The sequence below is a fragment of the Tetrao urogallus genome (genome assembly GCF_951394365.1).
Source record: "Tetrao urogallus genome assembly, chromosome: 18".
In the NCBI taxonomy this organism is placed as follows: Eukaryota; Metazoa; Chordata; class Aves; order Galliformes; family Phasianidae; genus Tetrao; species Tetrao urogallus.
The window spans coordinates 2,001,172-2,021,000 of NC_136831.1; the positions used below are offsets into that span (position 1 = coordinate 2,001,172).

The following is a 19,829-nucleotide window of genomic DNA, read 5'->3' on the forward strand; positions in this document are numbered from 1 at the left end:
GTTATTGCTTTTATGTAATAGTGAACAGCACCTTAAAAATAGATGTACGCAAATTCTACTTCCAGTGAAACAGCAACGTCTGAATAAACCTGATGCAGTTACATACGTGTGAGACTGATGCATCTGATAGGAAAATAATGCTGCAGTTCCTACTGAAATCGTTAGCAATCTTTGATTGTTACTACTTGGAAAATGGTTTGAGTTGTAATGGGAAAATATTGTGTGCAAACACAACAGTACAGTCACTGAGGAATTGCTAAGTGAAGCCTCCATTGCTGCTCAATAAGGAAACTGGGATTTATTTCATTCATAATGAAAAATGCAGAGCTCAGATGACGTGTTCTGCAGATACTAATACCTCATTGGCATCAAGCAGCATGTCAAAAACTTTCTAATGTTTTTAGCTAGGTTTGCAGCCCAGCACGACCCAAACAACCCTTTGCCTTGATAGTTTATTTTAGCAAATGAAAGTTTCTTAGGCTGGGTTATTTCTTCTTTCATTGCCAGGAGCATTCAGTTTGCTTTTTCTTCTTTGTATTTTGATAAGAGTTTGATTCTTTCAGAAGAGTTCTCCAGAGTCTTTAAATTCCCTAAGGCAACTACTTAATGTATGCAACTAATTGCAAGGGTAAATATTGAAAGGAATGATCTCTATAAACAGTTTTGCAGATATGCTGGCCAAATTACACTCAATTACACTAATGTAAATCCATAATAACCCTACTGATTTCAATTGAGTTATTTCAGATTTGCTCTGAAGTAAATGAGAGCAAAACTAAGCCCATTAATGATAAAAAGTTTTGGTAGAATTTTTGATTTCTAGAGAGCACAAACCCTCCATTGTATACTATTTACTCTGGCAAAACTCTTACTAAAGTTGATGTCAGTGACTTGCACAGATTCATAGTTCCTTAAATTCTTGTAGTCTCACATCATCTGAAGAGAGAGCCTTCCCACATATTTTTCAGAATTCTCTACCTGGAGTTGCATGATCTATGAAACACAAAAGTTAAGATGGGATAATTTGTTCTGCCTCCTCAGAACTTAAAATCTATGATTCAGCAGCAAAAATTTGGCTTAGATGTTAATAGACATGAAAGCTGTTTGACACGGATTCTTTTTTTCTCTAGGGGACTCTACTTATCTGTCATATTTTTTTACAAAGACAATCTGTTGGTAACCAATGAAGATCAGATCCCAATTGTGGAAATTGATGACTCTCACAGTAGTTCAATTATGCAGGATTTCCTGTGGTTCACAAAGGTAATGGGAACCTAATTTCATATATTGCTTCTAAAAATGCATTGCTAGCCATGCAGAAACCTTAGCTGATCATTCTGAGCGCATTAAAATGCTAAGTGATGAAGTGCTTCATCTTTTACTCATGTTAAAATGTAATTTTCAAACAGCATCTGTATGGGTGAAATTCTGGTTGAGTCGCTGACCACAGCACAATTAACTCTTCTAAATGTCTGATCCTACATCTGTTGGCTGCTCACTAGGAACAGAAAGGTTTTATGAACATTTAGAGGAAGAGCCTGAAAAAAGCCATTAGATGTTTTGAAGTTGGTGTAATGGTTATGCCGCCATTAAAGGTATCTTCACGCTATTTTTTATTCCCTAGGAAACAGTAAATCAGTTTTACTCAGTAGTCTAAAAAATGATTTAATAGGTGCACGGTGTTTACAGAATTATTTCTGTGTGATTTGATATCTGTTTTATGCTTATCTAGGCAACTATTGCCACCCACAGAAACTCAAGATGAACATCTACTGATTTTTCGAAGTCCATAATGCTTTTAATTTCTGCTTTCGTAAAAGCTGAGAACAAAAACTGACTGAATAGACATATTTTTGCAGTTGTCTTGTATGTGGGATGATATCAGATGGCTGAGGCAGAATATGTCTGTATCCATCTCCTCATCAACAACACTTCAAGCCAGGCAAAAGATGCTTTCTGCAGCAGCACAGCTCCAGGTTGGTTGCATTGCCTGTTTCCAGCTATTAGCTCCATGACCTTCCAACCTCCAATAGTGATTGTTCTTTATTACAGCATTTCTCTAGGAGAATGTTTGGACACTGTAAAACTTGTGAGGAACGTGCTGGCAGTAATGTGACATTTCTAGCAGGACGGCAACTGCTGTCATTAAATATTTACTTTTGTGGAAAAGAAAGAAATTCACAAAGGTGTGGACATGATCCTTACAGAAAAAGTATATGCAGACCTCACTCTCCTACCTTTTGTTTGAATGACGTCACCAAAAACACCCAGAAAACTGTGGTACAGTCACAGCATTAATGGAGATCTTCACAGTGCTTGGCTCACGCGTTAGCAATACGGCCATCCCTCTCTTGTTGCCAGTCCACGCAATAAGCTCGCTTTTATAGCAGCTGTGAGAGCCAGATACTTTGTGGCCATTATTAAGAATATCTGTGTGGGGTTTGTTTTACATCTTTTGGCAAAGCAAGCTGTACAGAAGAATAGCCTTCCTGGGCAACCACCTGTCTTGACTGATTTCCCCAAAGTATCCCGAAATATATGGAATGCCAGCCTGCTGCACCTTTATTGGAGGACCACCTGTGCTAAGCAGCAGCTGCTTGCCAGTCCTTTGAGTTCTCACTGGAGACGGTTTTAACTGTATCTGCTGAAGGGTCCCCCTGGTGTGGTTAGCTCAGCCTAGGTAGCGCGTGCTCCTTTGGTTAGCTCAGTTTCATTCCCTCCCTAAGAGAGCATTGTTAGTGTGCACAGACTGCAGTTTGAGATAACCAAGATTCCGTTGTGTTAATTGCTACCAGAGAGGGTAAGAACAGAACTTGAGGCACAGAGATATGGCACATATGCCCAGAAGGTACATTGCTCTGTTGGATTTTTGGCAGCTTTACTGTCCTCATCGTTTGTTCTGTTAGTTTGGTCCCCTGATGAGCACAGGAATTGTCACGGGTCTGCCAGCCTTTAACAGTGTGTGGCCTAATGGGATCCACCAATAGAAGGATCTCAGTAAAGTTTATACGGTTGAATACATTTTAGTGAGGCAGTTAACAGTCTGACTCCACAGGAATTTAGGACAGAATGGAAAAGATCAGTGATAACACAGCTGCTGAGGGACAGGACCAGTGGATTCAGAGGCAACAGAGACTGTAATTTTGCCTGCTGTTACCACTAGACAACTAAGCAAACAAATCTCAAGAGATGGGATGCCATGCAGAGTGGACACAAAACTTTTTTTAATGCATGAATTAGCCATAATTCCCATTAGTAGGTGCCCCCATTCTCTCTGCTGGAATGTCATTCACAGCATACAGCCATCAGTGACAATAATGATCTATCTGTTTCCATTTAGGCACATTCTTATACTCAGTTTAACATCACAACAGGTAGCTAAACATCTCCCTGTAATAATCTGCCCCATCTGTGGACACACAGATTCAAACAAAATGCATAGCAAAACCACCCAGTGTAATCAGTGATGGAGGCTCACCTCAACAGGTAGAACAGTGAAGAAAAAGGATGTGGGACAGGCGCCAGCAGCATGCTTTGGAGAGGGATGCTTAAAGCAAAAACTGCTGAGTTTTGTCACCAAGAGGTCAGCCACCGTGCTGACTATCTAAAGTTTGCAAACAATTCAATAATAAAGTTTATAAGTAAATATTGTTGGCTACATACAGATTAAAAAAAATGTCAGGGCGGTCTATCACTTTACAATGCCATTATGTTACAGCACTTCCTTAAGCATATGGTGTGCTAGATTGTGAATTTGAATTGTCATTTTAAACAACCCCCATCCCTACCCTGCTTACTGTAGAGCTCTTGAAAAGTCCTGAAGTAATGAGCATATTTTAAATGTTAGGCATTTTTCTTTAAGACATCTGGGAATCTCTTCAGTGGCTGGTGACTGGACTGAGTATGTTTGCACCTATGAGCAGATGCCTTTCTGTGTGAGGAAAGGGATTTTGACCAAAATATGTATTTTATGTGGAGTCTTTTAAAATTACTTTTCTTTAATCCTCACATATTTTCCTGGAGAGCTTTGCTTTGGTAGTTTGTTAGTTTCTGCTGGTTTGTCTAGCACATTCTTGGTATCTGAAGTAAAAGAAAAAGGGTCCGTGTCTTTTCAAATTCCTTTGTGGTCCTTCATAAACACAGCCCGCAGTTCAACTCCAGAACTGTTTACATTCAGTGCAGATATGAGGGCCTCCTGCTTTTGTTGCTGAAAATAATCAGCATCATTTTGAAACGGAGAACAATAAATTGAGGTTATAGTTAATGATCTTAGCAGAAAGCGTTTGAAGTCTCCAATATGAATTCGGTATCACTGATATGTGCTGCATCTCTCATTTAGGTATGCATCTAGCTCTTTGGTAAGTTCTAAGCAGAAGGACTTCATTGATACCAAAGGAATCACCTCTAGACCAACACTGAGTGCTTTTGAAGGCAGTATCCTTTACCTTTACATAACTGGGTGCGATCTGGGGGTAGAAGTGAATTTGCAGCCAGCCCTTTTACAAAGGCATTGGTTTGTGACAGTCTGACATTCTCTGGTAAACACTAGACTGAACACTGCTGGACCAGTTGCTAAAGTAGCTTCTCCTTTTGCCACTGCATGATGTGACTGCAGGGCAAGGACGTAAGAAAGGCTGTGTGACTGGTTTTTACTGAAGTCGATAGGTCTGACGTCAGGGAGTGTAAAGTTAACTTTCAAGAAATGCACCTTCCTGATATGCAGTAAATAACTCCCATGTTATAATTTTCTTCTTTTCTAGAACTTGCTGGGAACTCACAACCTCGGCAGAGTTTTTTATGAGCCAATCAAGGATCGGCATGGCAATATATTGATTGTTACTATAAGAGAAGTGGAGAGTCTTTATTCATTTTTTAATGGCAAATGGATGCAGGTATCCAAACTACAAAGCCAGAGGAAATCCCTTTCAACGCCAGAGGAGCCAACAGCATTAGACATTTTGCTTATAACAATCCAGGTAGTGCTTTGCCTCTCTTAACTGTATGTTATTTGCTTTTGTAAAGCCTGTGCCAGAGCCCTGATTTTGGAAGATTCTTGTAGAATTTTAGGCCTTAGTCCAGTGCCCAATAAAACTAGTGGCAAGGCTCCCATTGAAAGAAAAGACTTATATTACTTCCAGTGGGGCTGGGATCAGATCCTTAATATGTAAAATATCTGTGAGATTAGAAAGAAATTACTTCAAAGTCCTAGCAGAGAATGGTGCTGTTTCTATCAGTTTTGGGAAGCCATGCTATAGCATTCCTTAGCAAGGGCTATAAACATTTAAAACTCTCTAGGATGTTCTTAAGCACCCATACAGACACAATTTCTATGCACCATAAGATTTTTCCACATAACCCTGAACACTGCATTTAAGTATAATATCTACTGTTCTACTTAATAAAGTTGTTCTTTGGGGTTCAGAGTTCCTTAGTGCCTGGTATAGTTGCTACAGAATTCTTTACTGACCATAATCCTTACTTAATTCTGCATAACACACTCCTAGGCTTCATATTTAGAACAATACTAAGGTAAGGATTGATCCCAGAAGGTGCTAGAGTTGTCAGCTCAGTTGACATCATTGACAGCCAGGGGTTTCCAGCCCTTCAGGACTCAGTAAATTCCTGTTGAATCTGTGTAGTTAAAAGATGAATGCATGTTTTCTGTAGGTAACAACTTATTGCTCAGAAAATGTCTGTAGCCAGTCTCTCTCTTCAAATGAGTGGCAAAGTTACCTGAAATACTACTTGACAAATATTGTCCCAGTCCCTTCTTTTGTCACTGCAGCTAGACAACGACTGTCATTGTTCATTTTCACATTTGAGGAGCTTTCTTGGGCAGAGACTGCTTTTGGTACCAGAAACTGACAGGGAATCAAAATATACGTTACCAGCTTTTAGGAACATTAAAAAATTTCCAAAAGACAATAAAACCTACCTGATCTATGTTAGATTTACTGTATTAAAATGTGTTAAAGGTGTAGAAAAATGTCAATCTGGGCAAAAGTTTTATATTAGGAAACCCAAAATACAGGCCATGATCAAATTTCCACAAAGATCCTAGTGGAAAAAATGTTCCCCTAATGGTTTACACATTCCTATCTAATGCCCACCCTTTCTTGTATTACTTGTTTAATCATCGAATGGGTATTCTGTTCATGAAGTGCTTGTGAAAATGAGGGTCTAATTGCATTGGTCAGAGCCAAGCAAAGCACTGGAAGATAATTTGATGGTTCCAAGAGTAAAGGCGTAAGGCCAGGTGTCTTAATCCTCACCCACTGCAGAGGCACACATTTCTCAGGATGGCAGCAGATATCCTTTTTAGAATAGTTCCTGGGGACAGCTATATGTAGCCTTAAAAACTTCTCCTGGCTTCAGTAAATATGCCATCAGTTTTCATTCTTTCTGAGCTCTATTTGTTGATAAAGATATTTGCTCAGAAAGCACAGTCATTAATTAATCTTTGCAAGCCACCAACTCCCATACTTACAGAGATCTTCTTGTTGATAGCAGGGGAAAACAGAAAGAGGTTTTCAAGAGATCTACATGCATTTCTCTGGTGCCAGTGCTGGTTTGTGCAGCCTCTCTGTCCTACCTTCCCCAGCTGATAGCTTTTTCCTCATGCCACCCTTCTCTGTGTATCTACACACCAGAAATGAAACAGGGAATTTACCTGGCTAAAAAACAGCTGCTTTTTTGCTGAGTTGCTTCGCAGCTGACACAGTTCTCTGCCCCAGCTTGCTACTAAAGACATCAGACGAGTGCAGGGTGCGTGCTATTGAAGTTAAATACAACAGTAGAAGGTTGAAATCACAGTTTTTTAGTGCCAGTATATGCATGATGTGGAGAGCTTTGTGAACCTGTATATGACTTTAAGTAGGAAGTTGTCCAAGGGAATCCAAACTACCAGAGATTATTTGCATGCTTTAGCATGTGCTTAAATACTGGGAATTGGGAATACTGGTGACACAAGAAGACAGCTATAAAAACATGTGTTGCTTTTTGATAAGGCTTTTAATGCAGGACTGTTTCTCTCAAAACAGGACATACTCTGCTATCACAAAAGAAGTCAGCAACGCCTCCCTCCTGGATTGTATCTGGGTTACCTTAAACTCTGCAGTTCTGTGGATCAAATCAAAGTCCTTGTGTTGCAGAAGTTGCCTAATGTCCTCTGTCATGTCAAAATCCGAGACAACAGCAATGTCTCCAGGTAAGTCAATACACATGAGTTTACACACACACATATGGAGAGAGAACTTTTCTTTTAAGTCTAACGCGATTTTGTCGTTGAAGAATTGTAGCTGCCTGCAAAGTCTGCCTCAGGTGTGTACCAGAGAGATCAGTGCTGCACTAAACAAGTGCACCGGTGCCATTCCAGCAGCTCTGAAGTTCTGTCCAAAACAAATACATATGAGCGCATGGGTTTCTAAGGATAGTATTCTGTGGTCACTCACATTTCGCCGTGGTGGGAACAGTCTTCCATACATCTTTTATAAAGATGACAGTCTGCAGCCCATGATTCAGCTGCCAGTAAATTCAGTGTTCTCCTTTCTATTGACTAAAGGGTGTTTGTCATTTTTCAGTGTATTCTCTTGTGCATTATCGATTTTTTCACTCTAATCCATAGCAAATATACAGCATATTCAGACATGCTATCAGCTGTTGAACTCCTGAGTACTGGAAAAGATGTTTCTCCATTTGTAAGGATTTATAATAGTTTCTGACTCTTGAGGTTTAAGATCAGACCTTTGTTTGGCCTGAAATAAAGGCAAAAAAGCTGCCTACCTTCAGGTACACAGGGCTCTCCAGATGAGATGCTCTTGCCTCCACTGCCAACCCTTAAGTGAGGTCCGGGAAGGGGAGGATCCTGGATCCACCCCTTCTGGTCACTCATAGAATCATAGAATGGCTTGGGTTGGAAGGGACCTCCATATGGAATTAGATATCCTAGAATCACAGAATCCTTAGAGTTGGAAGGGACGTTTACAGGTCATCTTGTCCAACTCCCCTGCAAAGAACAGAGACATGCACAACTAGATCAGGTTACCCAGAGCCTGATCCAGCCTGGCCTTGAAAGTCTCCAGGGGTGAGGCATCAACCACATCTCGGGGCAAACTTCCAGAGCCTCACCACCCTCACTATAAAAGATTTTTTCCTTATATCCTACCCAAATCTATACTTTTAAAGCTTGAAGCCATTTCCCCTAGTTCCACAGTCCCTACTAAAGAGTCTGTCCCCTTCTTTCTGTAGCTCTCTAGTTCTGTAGCTTTAGATACTGACAGGCTGCTCTCAGGTTACCTCGCAGCCTTCTCTTCTCCAGGCTGCACAGCCCCAGCTCTCTCAGACTGTCCTCATAGAAGTGTTTCCCCCCTTGGATCATTTTTGTGGCCCTCCTCTGGACACACTTCAGCAGGTCCACGTCCTTCCTGTGCTGAGGACTCCACCTGTGAACACAGCGCTCCAGGTGAGGCCTCAGCAGCGCAGAGCAGAGGGACAGGATCACCTCCCTCACCCTGCTGGCCACGCTGCTTTTGATGCAGCCCAGGACATGGTTGGCTGTCTGGGCTGCCAGGGCACATTAATATATGGAAAATAAATAAATGTGAAAAAGCAAACCTGGAGTGAGGAGCCTTAGCCACATATTTCAAAGGCCGTCGGACTTTAAGACGTTCGCAAGGAACGTTCAGCCTGCTGTACACGTGCTAGAAAAATTAAGTTTTTCTATGCTAGATTTTCAACCACAAACAATCAGAATTGCACAATTTTAGAATGTTTTGCTATATGAGGATTAAACTATCAACAGATCCTGAATGCACATACACTGAATTCCTTCTTGTGCACTGAACTTTTGTTATATTTCTAATTTTAACTCAACTCAACATACAGAGATGAGTGGGAATGGATCCAAACACTTTCTGGCTCAGAATCTGTGGAAAGTATGGATCATACTTCAGACTGCCCTACTCAATTGTTCTTGTATGAGCTCCAGATGGCAGTGAAAGCTCTCCTTAAACAGATCAATCTACCTCTGCATCAGGTATTTTCCTTTGTGGTATTTATCACCCTTTTTAAAACTAATTCTTAAGAACACAGCTAAAGCTAAAATGTAACTTCAGAGTAGGAATTAAATGTAAATGTTCTAAGAAAAGAGAAGCAAAGAACCTTTCTATTCAATTATTCTAGCTGAGGGGGGAGACACCTTCAAGTTGTTAGTTGTTTTCCTGGATATTTGAACGCAGAAGGTTTTAGAGACTAATATTCGAAGGCTCCTATTTCTGTATCTGTTAGCATACAACTTTGGGCAGGTGCAAATAAGCACTTCTGCATGAAACTCAAGTAGCTGTGAGCACCTTTACCCAGCTGGCAAAGGAAGACAGGTATTTTAGCAGGGAAGAGGGGCAAATGATGGTTGTTTTGGAGGTAACACTGAGGGTGTACAAAAGGCTACTGAAGGCTCAGCACTGTGCAGTTCTTTCACACAAATAAAGACTCCTAAAACACATAGGCTCAGACCTCTAGATTGCTGTGGGTGAGGAGAGGTATCTGGCTTCTGGCTTTACGTTTACGAACAGATGCATATTTGAATAAATAAAGAAGGCAGAGAGGATAATCTATGATGTGAAAGGAGTTTGTTTCTTGTTTACACAAATTCCACTTTATTTTGGTCTACAAGGGTAAAGAGGGCTTACGGTAGAAGTAAATCATCTTTATATTCACTTCAAAATCTGTTTGTGCAGCTAAAAAGTTGTGGCCTTAAAATGAATTAATCTGGCTCAACAATTCTTGTTTTTGAAAGGCTCTGGCTTTATTTTAAAGAGGAATCCATCAGTGCTGCACATTCTAGCCTAGGAAGAGCTACGTAAGGCTCAAGTAAATCCAAAATGAAGACAGGTGGTGTGCTGCCTTGTGGTCAGCCACTAATCCGGTAGGGCTTTGTACAGGTCCCTGCACCAGTGTATTTTCTTGGAGGTTGTAGCTTTTGTACCTTTTTGGGGTTTTTTTTTGAGCTAGGGAATAAAATATTGAAAGCAACGTGCAATTTGTTCTATAGGCTGCAGCCCAGCAAAGCGTTTAAGCTCATCTGCTGAGCACAAGGGATAGACGTAAACCTGCCCTTGCAGTTAAGCGCAGTTATAAAAGTTTTGATGACTCAGGATGGAACTTCTGTGTTACCAAATTGGGTTTTTTGTTCAACAGGTGCAGTTGTGCAGTTTTGTTGTCTTTGTGGTAGGCAGAATCGTGGACAGTGGTGCTGTTGCACTCCCTGAGAGAAGTGCAGCTGTGCAGCAGCCTCAGGCAAGCGCTGCGTGTGCCATTCGCTCCTGCTGCAGCACTTGTTAAACCTTTTCAGTGCTGTGTTGAGGGAGAGCTGCATATTTCTCTTAACCAACCCTAAATTGAATCTTAAAGGTTTTTAATTGAATCCATTTTCATGTTTTCACATAATTATGCAATCATAATCTTGAAAAGCACATGGCATGTGATCATTTTCTGCCTAATAAGAAACATAAATGTTGTTTTCAGGGGGGCTGTGCCTGTGTGTGTTGTTTTAGCGTGGAACATTGCAGCTTTAAATCTTTATTTTATGTAGTGACATGAACCCACATTTAGAGCCCCCCCCCAAATATTTATGTTTTATAAAAATTCCAAGCTTGATGTTGTGCAAATTTTCTTTAATGTTTTATATCATTTGGGGTGTTGTTTATATAAGTGCCATGTTGTAATTCTCTCCTATTTCTTCCCCCGCGCGTGTCCCTCTACAGGCTAAGCACTTCCGTCTGTATACACAGGAGGTGTTGGAACTGGGTCACAATGTCTCCTTTCTTCTCCTGCTCCCCGCCTCAGACGACGTCTGCACTGCCCCAGGACAGAATAATCCTTACACCCCACACTCAGGATTTCTTAACCTCCCTCTTCAGATGTTTGAACTCGGTATAGTAGCTTGCTTCACCTAGAAATATTAACCCAGTCTCCTTATAATAAAATCACAAAGTTGTATCTGTTTTCCCCCTTGTCCCAGTGGAGAGTCAATAAATCACATGATGGCTTTGGCAACAACACTACCTATAACTGTGTACAAGTTACAGAGGGAGCAGAGCGGTTAAAGCATATACTGTAGCAATCGTTATTGAAATGCAAAGCATAGAGCAAAGCCCACAGTATCCAGAATGTATCTTCAAACTTGTTTGGAAGTTGATGCTCTTTAAAAATCAGAATTAAAAAAGAAAAATGGCATGGCAATGCTGGAGTGTCAAAGCAGACGCAATAAAAAGCATACCTCTAAATTGCCACAGGAATAACCAGTTTTGAAGAGGATGATTTTTGCAGCTCCTGCCTTTACATATAGATACCTTTGTTAAGGGTCTAAGTGGAGTTTCCCAGATCACAGTCATCCTTTTCTTTCTGATTCTTGAAAGAATGTGGGACTCTCAGTCCTACTGCTGCAGCAGGAAAAGTCTGCTATCGTGAGATATGCTAGAGTCCTTCGTAGAAGGAATATGAGGAGTAAGGGGACTGCTGAGCCTTACACATTAGGCTCTTCTGTTTCCTTCTGGCCTGTAAAATTGCTTGTTATTATTTCTTGCCTCTACCTTAGAGAGAGAAAAATAAGAGCCACAACTGATGGAGGCAGTACACAGGGAGCCACTTTGTGATATGACAGCGGGTCCTCGGTGCTGCGTGTCTCTCAAGTGTTGGTGAGACACCACCACTATCACCATCTTGTGTCCTATACGCCATCACTGGGTGTTGGCAGTCACTGGTGGAGGAGAACAGTAACTGGATTTAATGGAAGGTCTTTTAGTTGAGGTTGGGGGTCTGCAGGCACAATAGATTGGTGACTTCCCATCATCCAGCAGCACAAATCTTACTTGAATCAGGCAGGAGCATACGATTGTGTTTATGTCACATCTGCCAGGGCGCAGAGATGGGTGCCCATGACAGCTCTGGGTTTTTTGCTGGCTGTGGGAGGACAGATGACAGCGGAGCTGCCATAAAATTATGGAGTGCTACAAACAGACAATACGTGAGCTGCTCTCTATTCTGCCAAGGCAGAGTTACCCCTTCAACAGAGAACTAACGTAATTGAACTAGAAGTGATAGTTCAGAGCTTTGGGTCACATGGCTGTGGCATTTGATGTGACAGTAGTGCCCTAAAGCCAGATTTACAGTCTTCTTGACATGCAGCCTGAGGTCGACAGTTAGACTCTGTGTATTCAGCATATTATTTCTCCCTATGAACGGTGACTACTGCATTCACTGTGCAAATTAATGCATGAAGTATATTCACCTCTGCTGAAATTCGTCTCTGTACTACAGGTCTTGCAAACTATTTAACTCTCATCGTGTGGTACACAGACCATGGGTGAGAGTTATGCTTGCTTCTGGAATGCAGTTTGTGTTGAGCTGAGAAATCGATGGACAGAGTGGAATGATGTGGTGCAGATAAACATGCAAAGAGTCATCTCTTAAATAGCAGTCTGTCTGCAAACCTCAGCTGAGTAATGTTGCTGCAGTGGGGAAGAAGCTCATGTCAGAATGGAAAGCTGAATTTTACTTTTTTTTTTTTTAATTCAAGTAAGCAATCATCTAGCCATGGGCAGATGACATTTTCTACATGACTTGTTATATATGTATCCCTGATGTTCTGTGAAGTGACTGTGATTCACATCTCAAATATTAGAAGCTTCCATTCCCCATTAGCTGGTGGCTACCAACTATATAATTGCATAACCACAAAAGACTACGTTGAAGTAACATTTGTTAAAGTAACATTAAAAGGTCTGACTTAAAACCACAAAGGCCAGAAACTTCAGCACTGAAGCTGAAACCGCGGCTGTAATTCACTCAAGAGTCCATCACATATGGCATATATGCTGTGAGACCACACACTATTCAGACTAGATCCCTGCAGTATCTAGGCATCATTGGGAAACCAGAAGGCAGAATTCTTTTTCACTCACCTTTTTTGGTGGGATTTCTGTTTCAGATTCTGCATTCATTGTTACGTGCATGATGTTTCTGGGATCGGATTTCTCATTTTGAGAAATTATTACTTTTCCTCATCATGCTGGTTGTAAGGGATAAATAGATCTATGACAGTTTATGTTTTTCTATTTATGATAAGAAGAAATTATGCACTCGAAACACCCTACAAAACATCATGCCCCCTCCCGAAATGCAGCAGTATTAAGCCAGCTGCCATTCACTGCATAACAAGATCACACTGTATGCTTGCAGTGATGGCGAACTACGTTGAAAACTTGCTCTCCCTCAGCAACTTTCATATGTCTGTACTGCAGCTTGCAGAGATCACTGGCAAGTTCTGCCTGAGCACATGAGGTTCTGGAAGAACATGGCATTAAGAGGACAGGCAAATTAATGTCTGTGAAGCTCCGTGTAGCTGTTCCATCTCTTGGCTCTTTCAGTGGCAGCTCACCCAGCTCTGTGCTACTGCATCCGACAGCACAGAGATGTCAGTTTGAGCTGTCTGCACTGCCCTGCTGCACAACAGTTCAGAGGGGAGCACATGATAACAACTAACAATGTTTTAATTGTTTCACCTGAACTGTGATGTCATTGAAATGCTTTTAATGCTGTCATTTACATCTGAGTTACTGATTTATGTTAGCCTAGGCCGAAAGAAAGTTATCATCCTCCAAAATGGTACTTTTTTCTGAAACACCCAATTAAAAAGAAAAAAGAGGGTTCAGTTTTCCAGTCATGTCACTGCTTGCTTGATAAAAGAAATGATGAGCCTCAGAAAAGAGCCTTCTGATTAAAGCTATCGAGGGCAAAACAGCCTCAGGAGTTGCATACTGAGGGCCTGATTATCCCTTCACATAGATATAAATTAGAAATGACTCTTTTGAAATTGATGAAGTAACAGAGTAAATCCAGTGTAAATGAGAGGAGAACTAGAGCCTGTATTATTTATTTCCAGCTTTAAGTAACCCATCCAGAGAGTTAATAATTACATTTAATAAAATTTGTGTTCTGAGAGCTAAGGATTTCATATTTCATAACCAGAGTATAACAGTGTTTCCTTTGCACTTGGTCTTTTCACAGTTCATTTTTGCTGTTACAAGGAAAAATTTATAAGCCTGTATTGCCGCCTTTCTGCTGTCATAGAGCTGGACTCTCTGAAAACCCAGCAGTCCCTGAGGGAAGCAATTTCAGACAGTGAAGTCGCTGCAGCCAAACAAAGACACCAGCAAGTTATGGACTACATACAGGTAATCGTCTGTTTCTGACTATTCCAAGGAGATTTTAAGGTGGCTTTCTTAAAAACTGCATCGGGTGTAATTTGAAATCTAAATGGAGAATTATTCACAGACGTCATAAAAAGAGTAGTTGTATCAAAAGCGCAATTCTGCTTTTATGAAATTCTAACCCAGAACATGATTTCCTTAGTTGTTGCTTTTATACAAGGATTTTTATGGGTAAAATCAAATGACGGTCATGCTAGGCTGTTACACAGAAATGTGTCAGCCTGCTTGTAAAACACGCTGCCATCGAATGTGAGGTAAGCTATTGCCATGCATGGGCATTCTATTCAGTAATAGTTTTTCTCTGCACTTTTGCAAACCATTTTGGTAATTGATTACTCATAGGTAAAACCCTTGCCCTGTCCAGAGGACATCTGTGCACCTGGTTGATCTGTCTTTCTACTAGTGAAGTGCAGATCGGTTTACAGCTCCATGTTTTTATATTGTAGACAACTTCTGTTGGAGCAGGGGCCAATGCAATCACTTATCTCATTAATAACATATTTGGCCTTCATAATTATGAATAAGATGATAATATTTCTGTTTTTCCTTGCTCTGAATTCAGATCCCCTTTGCATAGTCTACTTCGGAGCTGTTAGAAACCTGCAGAGGAGCAGAGAGGAGCATAGCATTGTGCTTTCACATCTCCACTATCTCCTTCCTCCTCATCTCCCCATTCTCACACTCAGAAAATCTGGTTTTCCCCACTGTGCTGGAGTATCTGGGAAACTTTTACCTTTCACATCAAAAATGAATATACGTATATTAATACATACACACTTTTTAGACAGTTCTATGTTCCTTCTCTCCAGAGTCTTTAAGTCGCGTGTAAATCACAGAATCATGCTGGGAAAATACAGGAGAATATTTTAAACTTCCGCGTTTTGTGCTGAGTTATTGTGACAGTGTATTAGCCTTGTCAGGTTTCCTCTTAAATGAAAACCAGCTGTATTCCACCTATTGGCAAAAATATCTCAGCCCACCACATACCACAATCTTCAGCGGTGACCACAAAACCACGAGAGCAGTTGTGTGATCCTAGATCTAAGACAGTGTTGAAGTTACTACACAAACCAAACATTGTAAAGAGCAAGGGAGTCTACGTGAATGCAGTTCTGAAAAGGAGTCGGGGCAGCTAAAAGGTAAAAATATTTTTCAACAACAACAACACAACAGCAGATAAGGTACTCAGCATCTTTCCCAGAATGTTAGACAGCAAGACAAAATATCTAGTCACTGTAATTTATACAGCACAGTGCTTCAAGCATTCCTAAATAATTTAAGAACTACAGTTCATTAAAACGACTGATTCGCTGTCCTGTGAGATGCTGTAGAATGGCATCACAGAGAAAATTCAGAGGATTTGCATTTCCACAAACTGGAAGCAGTGTGATTTTTGTTCAGGGCTGAAGGAGGATGGCAGAAGGAAAATATAAGATCTCCAAAATCAACCAGATGAGGAGTTCACTAACTGGTCAAGCAATTGTATTCCTTTTGTGGAGCTACACTTAAGTCTTGAAATGAAGTTGGATTGTGAACAAACACCTGAACCATCTGTGGTTACTATTGGAATTAGCTCACTGGCAAGACACTGACGGTGTTCTTTTATCGAAAGACTCGCAAGACCCAAATTAAATTGTATCTTTTCTATGCTTAAATGCTTGAAGCCTTATTCTGCAATTGATTTTCGTACTTGTCTCTTATTGCCATCAACAGGCATGAATTAGAACTGTCCTGTGTGGATTTATACTGTTAAAATGCATACAGACCAGAATAGCAAGGGAGAAAAACTGCAGTTTGTCTCACAGATTTGCTGTGATGCCCCATGTGCACACACGTGCACACATATTCTTCTACTGCTCGAAAACTGGTTTTGATCTGAGCATTTTGCTTCTCAGTGGAATTGTGGGTTCACAAGAATCCTTGAGACATCCTGATTTCATCCCAACGCAGAATGAAACCAACTTTCAAGTGCGCTACAAAACTGATTAAGCTTCATCCTCCATCAAAAGACAGTTTTCATTTATTTCCATGTCGGAACTTAGGCCTAGATTTATCCCTCCTACCTACAGATTCTCCATTCAAATACCTTATTTAAAATCTAGGCCTTAAGCAGACTCTGCAGTAGTGGGAAACAAAAAGCGCTTAACCAAAGGCAGTTCAGACTAAAACCTGCTTCTCTCCGATGACAGCGACTGCTCACCTGGTTAGGTACTCACAAGTACACGCTGAGGTAGAATTACTATGCAGACATAACTGTAGTTTTTCACTAATTTTTTCCTCAAAAGCAAGTTGATGAGATCTGGAGGGAAATGAGATGGATCACAGAAGCACTGCAGTACGCAAGGTACAAGCAGCCTGCAGCTGGGCTACCAATAAAGAAACTTGTGAATCTTTCAGAAGAACACTCTCAAAAGAAAGTCAGTTCAACGTCTTCACATCTAGATTGTCTTCCCTCACCTCCTTCCTCACCTGAGGCTAGAAGTCAGAGGAGAAAAGCTGTAAGCGGTAAGAGAACTTCTGTTTGTTCATCATGCAAAATCTTTCAATTCACTTTTAATTAAAACAGTTCTTGAATTTCATTTTATAAAAGGACTAAATGTTTCCCATTCCTGCCAAGATACTTCAACAATCATTTTCCCAGTCCTTTACCACTCGGTATCTCAAGATCCTTCTACAATCTTTACAATAATGTTTTTACTTTGAATTGCTCATCAGCAGCCAACTTTGTCACCTCACCACTCCTGATCATTTAGTGAACAGGTTCAAAGGGACAAGTCAAACCACTGATTTCTTCATGTCCTCCAGAATTACTACGTACAGTGGTTCTTTCTCAGCTCTTCTCCCTGTGCTAAAATTTCCCTGCTCTACAGAGCATGCATGCAGAACAATCCTTAGCTGTGACACCATGTAACCCTGAGCATTACCTTGCCCTGCATGGGCTCACTTCATTGTTATTGCACTATACTGTAATTTACACTAGGTTGAAGTGAATAGCCAGCACGGTATAAAATCTCCACTTTTTTCCTTGTTTCTAATATGAATGGTGCACAGTCATGGAGCATCAATCCATTCTATTGTTATAGATCCTTCAAACACCAAAAGACAGCAGTGATTTCAGTGCCACTGTGCATTTTGGTCAACAAATTTGAATCTGAATTAAGTATATTAAGTATATCTGTTTTGGATTTGAACACAGTAATGCAGCCAATAAGGAAAAGGGTTGTTTTGCTCATCTACTTCCATGCCTCACCTCACGCACAGTTGCACCCTGCTCACAGTTACAGGGGTATCTGTCTGTAGTAACTCAGCTAACATCTTTAATAAAAAACAGAAAGTGGATTAGATTTTCTTTCTCCCAAATCTTCATCTCTATGAAATTTGGTGAAAGCAAAGTAAAAGAAAACAGGTACTTTCAGAACTTAATCCCAATTCCAATTCAAATTCTTCCCTGTATTTAACTGAATAATGAATCCTCTTTGCTTTTCCTAATTCTACCACCACCTCTTTAACACATTTGTAAATCTTCTCTGACTACTGTCTTTGCTGTCACCTAGGCCCATGGAAAATTCCACAGAGGAAACAAATGTATATTTTTAGAATTGCAGATATTATTCTAATTAAGACCAAAAGAAAAAAGAAAAAAGGAAGTAACTGTTAGGCAGTTTCTGTGTTGTGCTCGTCTTCTTGCTATTAATCAGTTCTCTTTGCAGATTCCCAGCCCTGCTCAGATGAAGAAGGCTGTTCAGAAGTATTCCTTCCGACTGACAGTGACTATGATTCCAGTGATGCATTAAGCCCCAGAGAATTAGACTTGATTTACTCCTCCCCACACGACATATCCCAGCAGGCAGGCAGTGGCCTGGGCGGTAGTGCCCCTGATGTTCTCCAAGTCCACGACGTGAAGCCTTGCCTAACACTGAAAGAAGGCCTGACAGAGTGTAGTGCCTTTGATTCTAATGCTGAATATTGCACAGAGGATATGAGCAATCTAACGATGTCAGGGATCACATCAAAAAGCATAGACAAGTCCTCTAGCTCCAGGCAGCCATTGAGCTTTTTAGGGAAAAAGAGACTAGGGAAACATCAGCATTACAACTACTTCAGCAAGCATCATCGTTGGCTGCGTGTGCACAGCGAGACACAGTCTGCCTCTCTGTCTGAAGGTGTGTATACTCAGCATCTCATGAGATCTTCAGATTTATCTCAAGAACCTACCTCCAGTGAGCAGTTACAGCTTCCCATTGGTGAGTCACGGAGCACTTTCTTACCTCATGCATCCAGCCTTCCAGAAGATGGAAAAGGCAAGTATGAGGAATCGAGGCAAAATGTCCATAGGATACACGTGGAACCTTATAAAACAACATTTCTGAGTGAAGAGGGCAAATCCTGGGCAATGAGCATGCAGTCTGTAGAAAATGAGGATGTGCACAGTGCTATGCAACAGAAAATGGGTTCAGATGATGCTGTGGGTTCTGCTGTCTCAGAAGTATTCAGCAGCACACTGTAACTCCAGACTTCTGCTTTGCTTCCCATTGCTCCACAAGGAGGTAGTGAGCATTATGCATATAGGGCCATACTTTCAAAACTACTTTTGGAAGTCCAGCTCCTGAAATGACAACTTGTGTCACTCAGAAGAATCCTAATCATTTGACTCCATCGCCACATTCCCAGTCTTACAGCAGTACCTGCCATGATGCAAGCAGTATTACTTGTACCAGCAGTTTTGCAAGGAGGGTCGCACATAACAGGACGCTTTGTGGCTGCAAATCCAGTGATCAGTCTTTGCAGTTGTCTTAATTTCCAGATATCTCTAAGCATGCAAAATTTTAAGCATGAGTGGTTCTGACTGCAGTGTAGCAGAAATTGTACCATCCTTGGTGTCCTCACGTTAGGACTGTTTCCTAAGCCTCTATGAACCTGTTCTCCAGCATCTCCAATGCATTTTTCTTCTTCTCAGCCCTTTTGAATGGATTAAGGTTGCATGTCACTGAAGTGCTAACTGATTTAGTAACAGTTATCCCACAGTGTCTAGCCACTATAGAGAACTGAGCATTCTTTCAGTATCTAAAAAATCCAGTCATCATTAACACTGCATGCACAATCTCTGAATGTTGCCAGAGCCTGACAAAATTATCACAGCGTTTGAGGGTTTTTTCAGAAGCTCAGATTTCAAATGACACGAGTAGCAGGTTATTGTAAAGGATTAAACAGGAGTCAACCTTTGAGGTCACAAGCAGACAGAACGAGTCTAGTCTCTCCAGAATGAATATACACAGGGTCTGAATAGGAGTGAAGAGAAGCTTGGTCCTCTACCCACACACAAGTGTGCATTTCTTTATGCAGAGACTCTCAAACATCCACTGGAAAAAAATGCACCTACTTTTGTTCCTGATTTTTCAGTGTATATTCAGGGGTATCTGATCACTATGTCTGAAATTGGGATATTCTGGCAGTTGCCATTAGGGAAATTTGGGGGTGCAGTTTAAAGTTGCAGTGTTTTGTTTGTGTCACCAATAAACATTGGCATCCTTAGAAGAGTGCAAAGCGGTGTTAGCTAACAAA

The 19,829-nt window shown here is 40.9% G+C and overlaps 1 protein-coding gene across 1 annotated transcript in view; it reads left to right on the forward strand.

The window, feature by feature from the left end:
• The window catches only part of ANKFN1 (ankyrin repeat and fibronectin type III domain containing 1), a gene marked incomplete at both ends in the record, with an annotated part of 53,356 nt that extends 34,582 nt beyond the window's left edge, over window positions 1-18,774 (forward strand). Inside the window, 9 exons of the mRNA XM_079544212.1 lie at window positions 1,131-1,263; window positions 1,860-1,976; window positions 4,761-4,976; window positions 7,041-7,207; window positions 8,884-9,034; window positions 10,761-10,929; window positions 14,065-14,231; window positions 16,553-16,772; window positions 17,978-18,774. Of these exons, the coding sequence (XP_079400338.1) occupies window positions 1,131-1,263; window positions 1,860-1,976; window positions 4,761-4,976; window positions 7,041-7,207; window positions 8,884-9,034; window positions 10,761-10,929; window positions 14,065-14,231; window positions 16,553-16,772; window positions 17,978-18,774 (2,137 nt within the window). The remainder of the gene's footprint in view (window positions 1-1,130; window positions 1,264-1,859; window positions 1,977-4,760; window positions 4,977-7,040; window positions 7,208-8,883; window positions 9,035-10,760; window positions 10,930-14,064; window positions 14,232-16,552; window positions 16,773-17,977) is intronic.
• Between the last annotated feature and the right edge of the window lie 1,055 nt (window positions 18,775-19,829).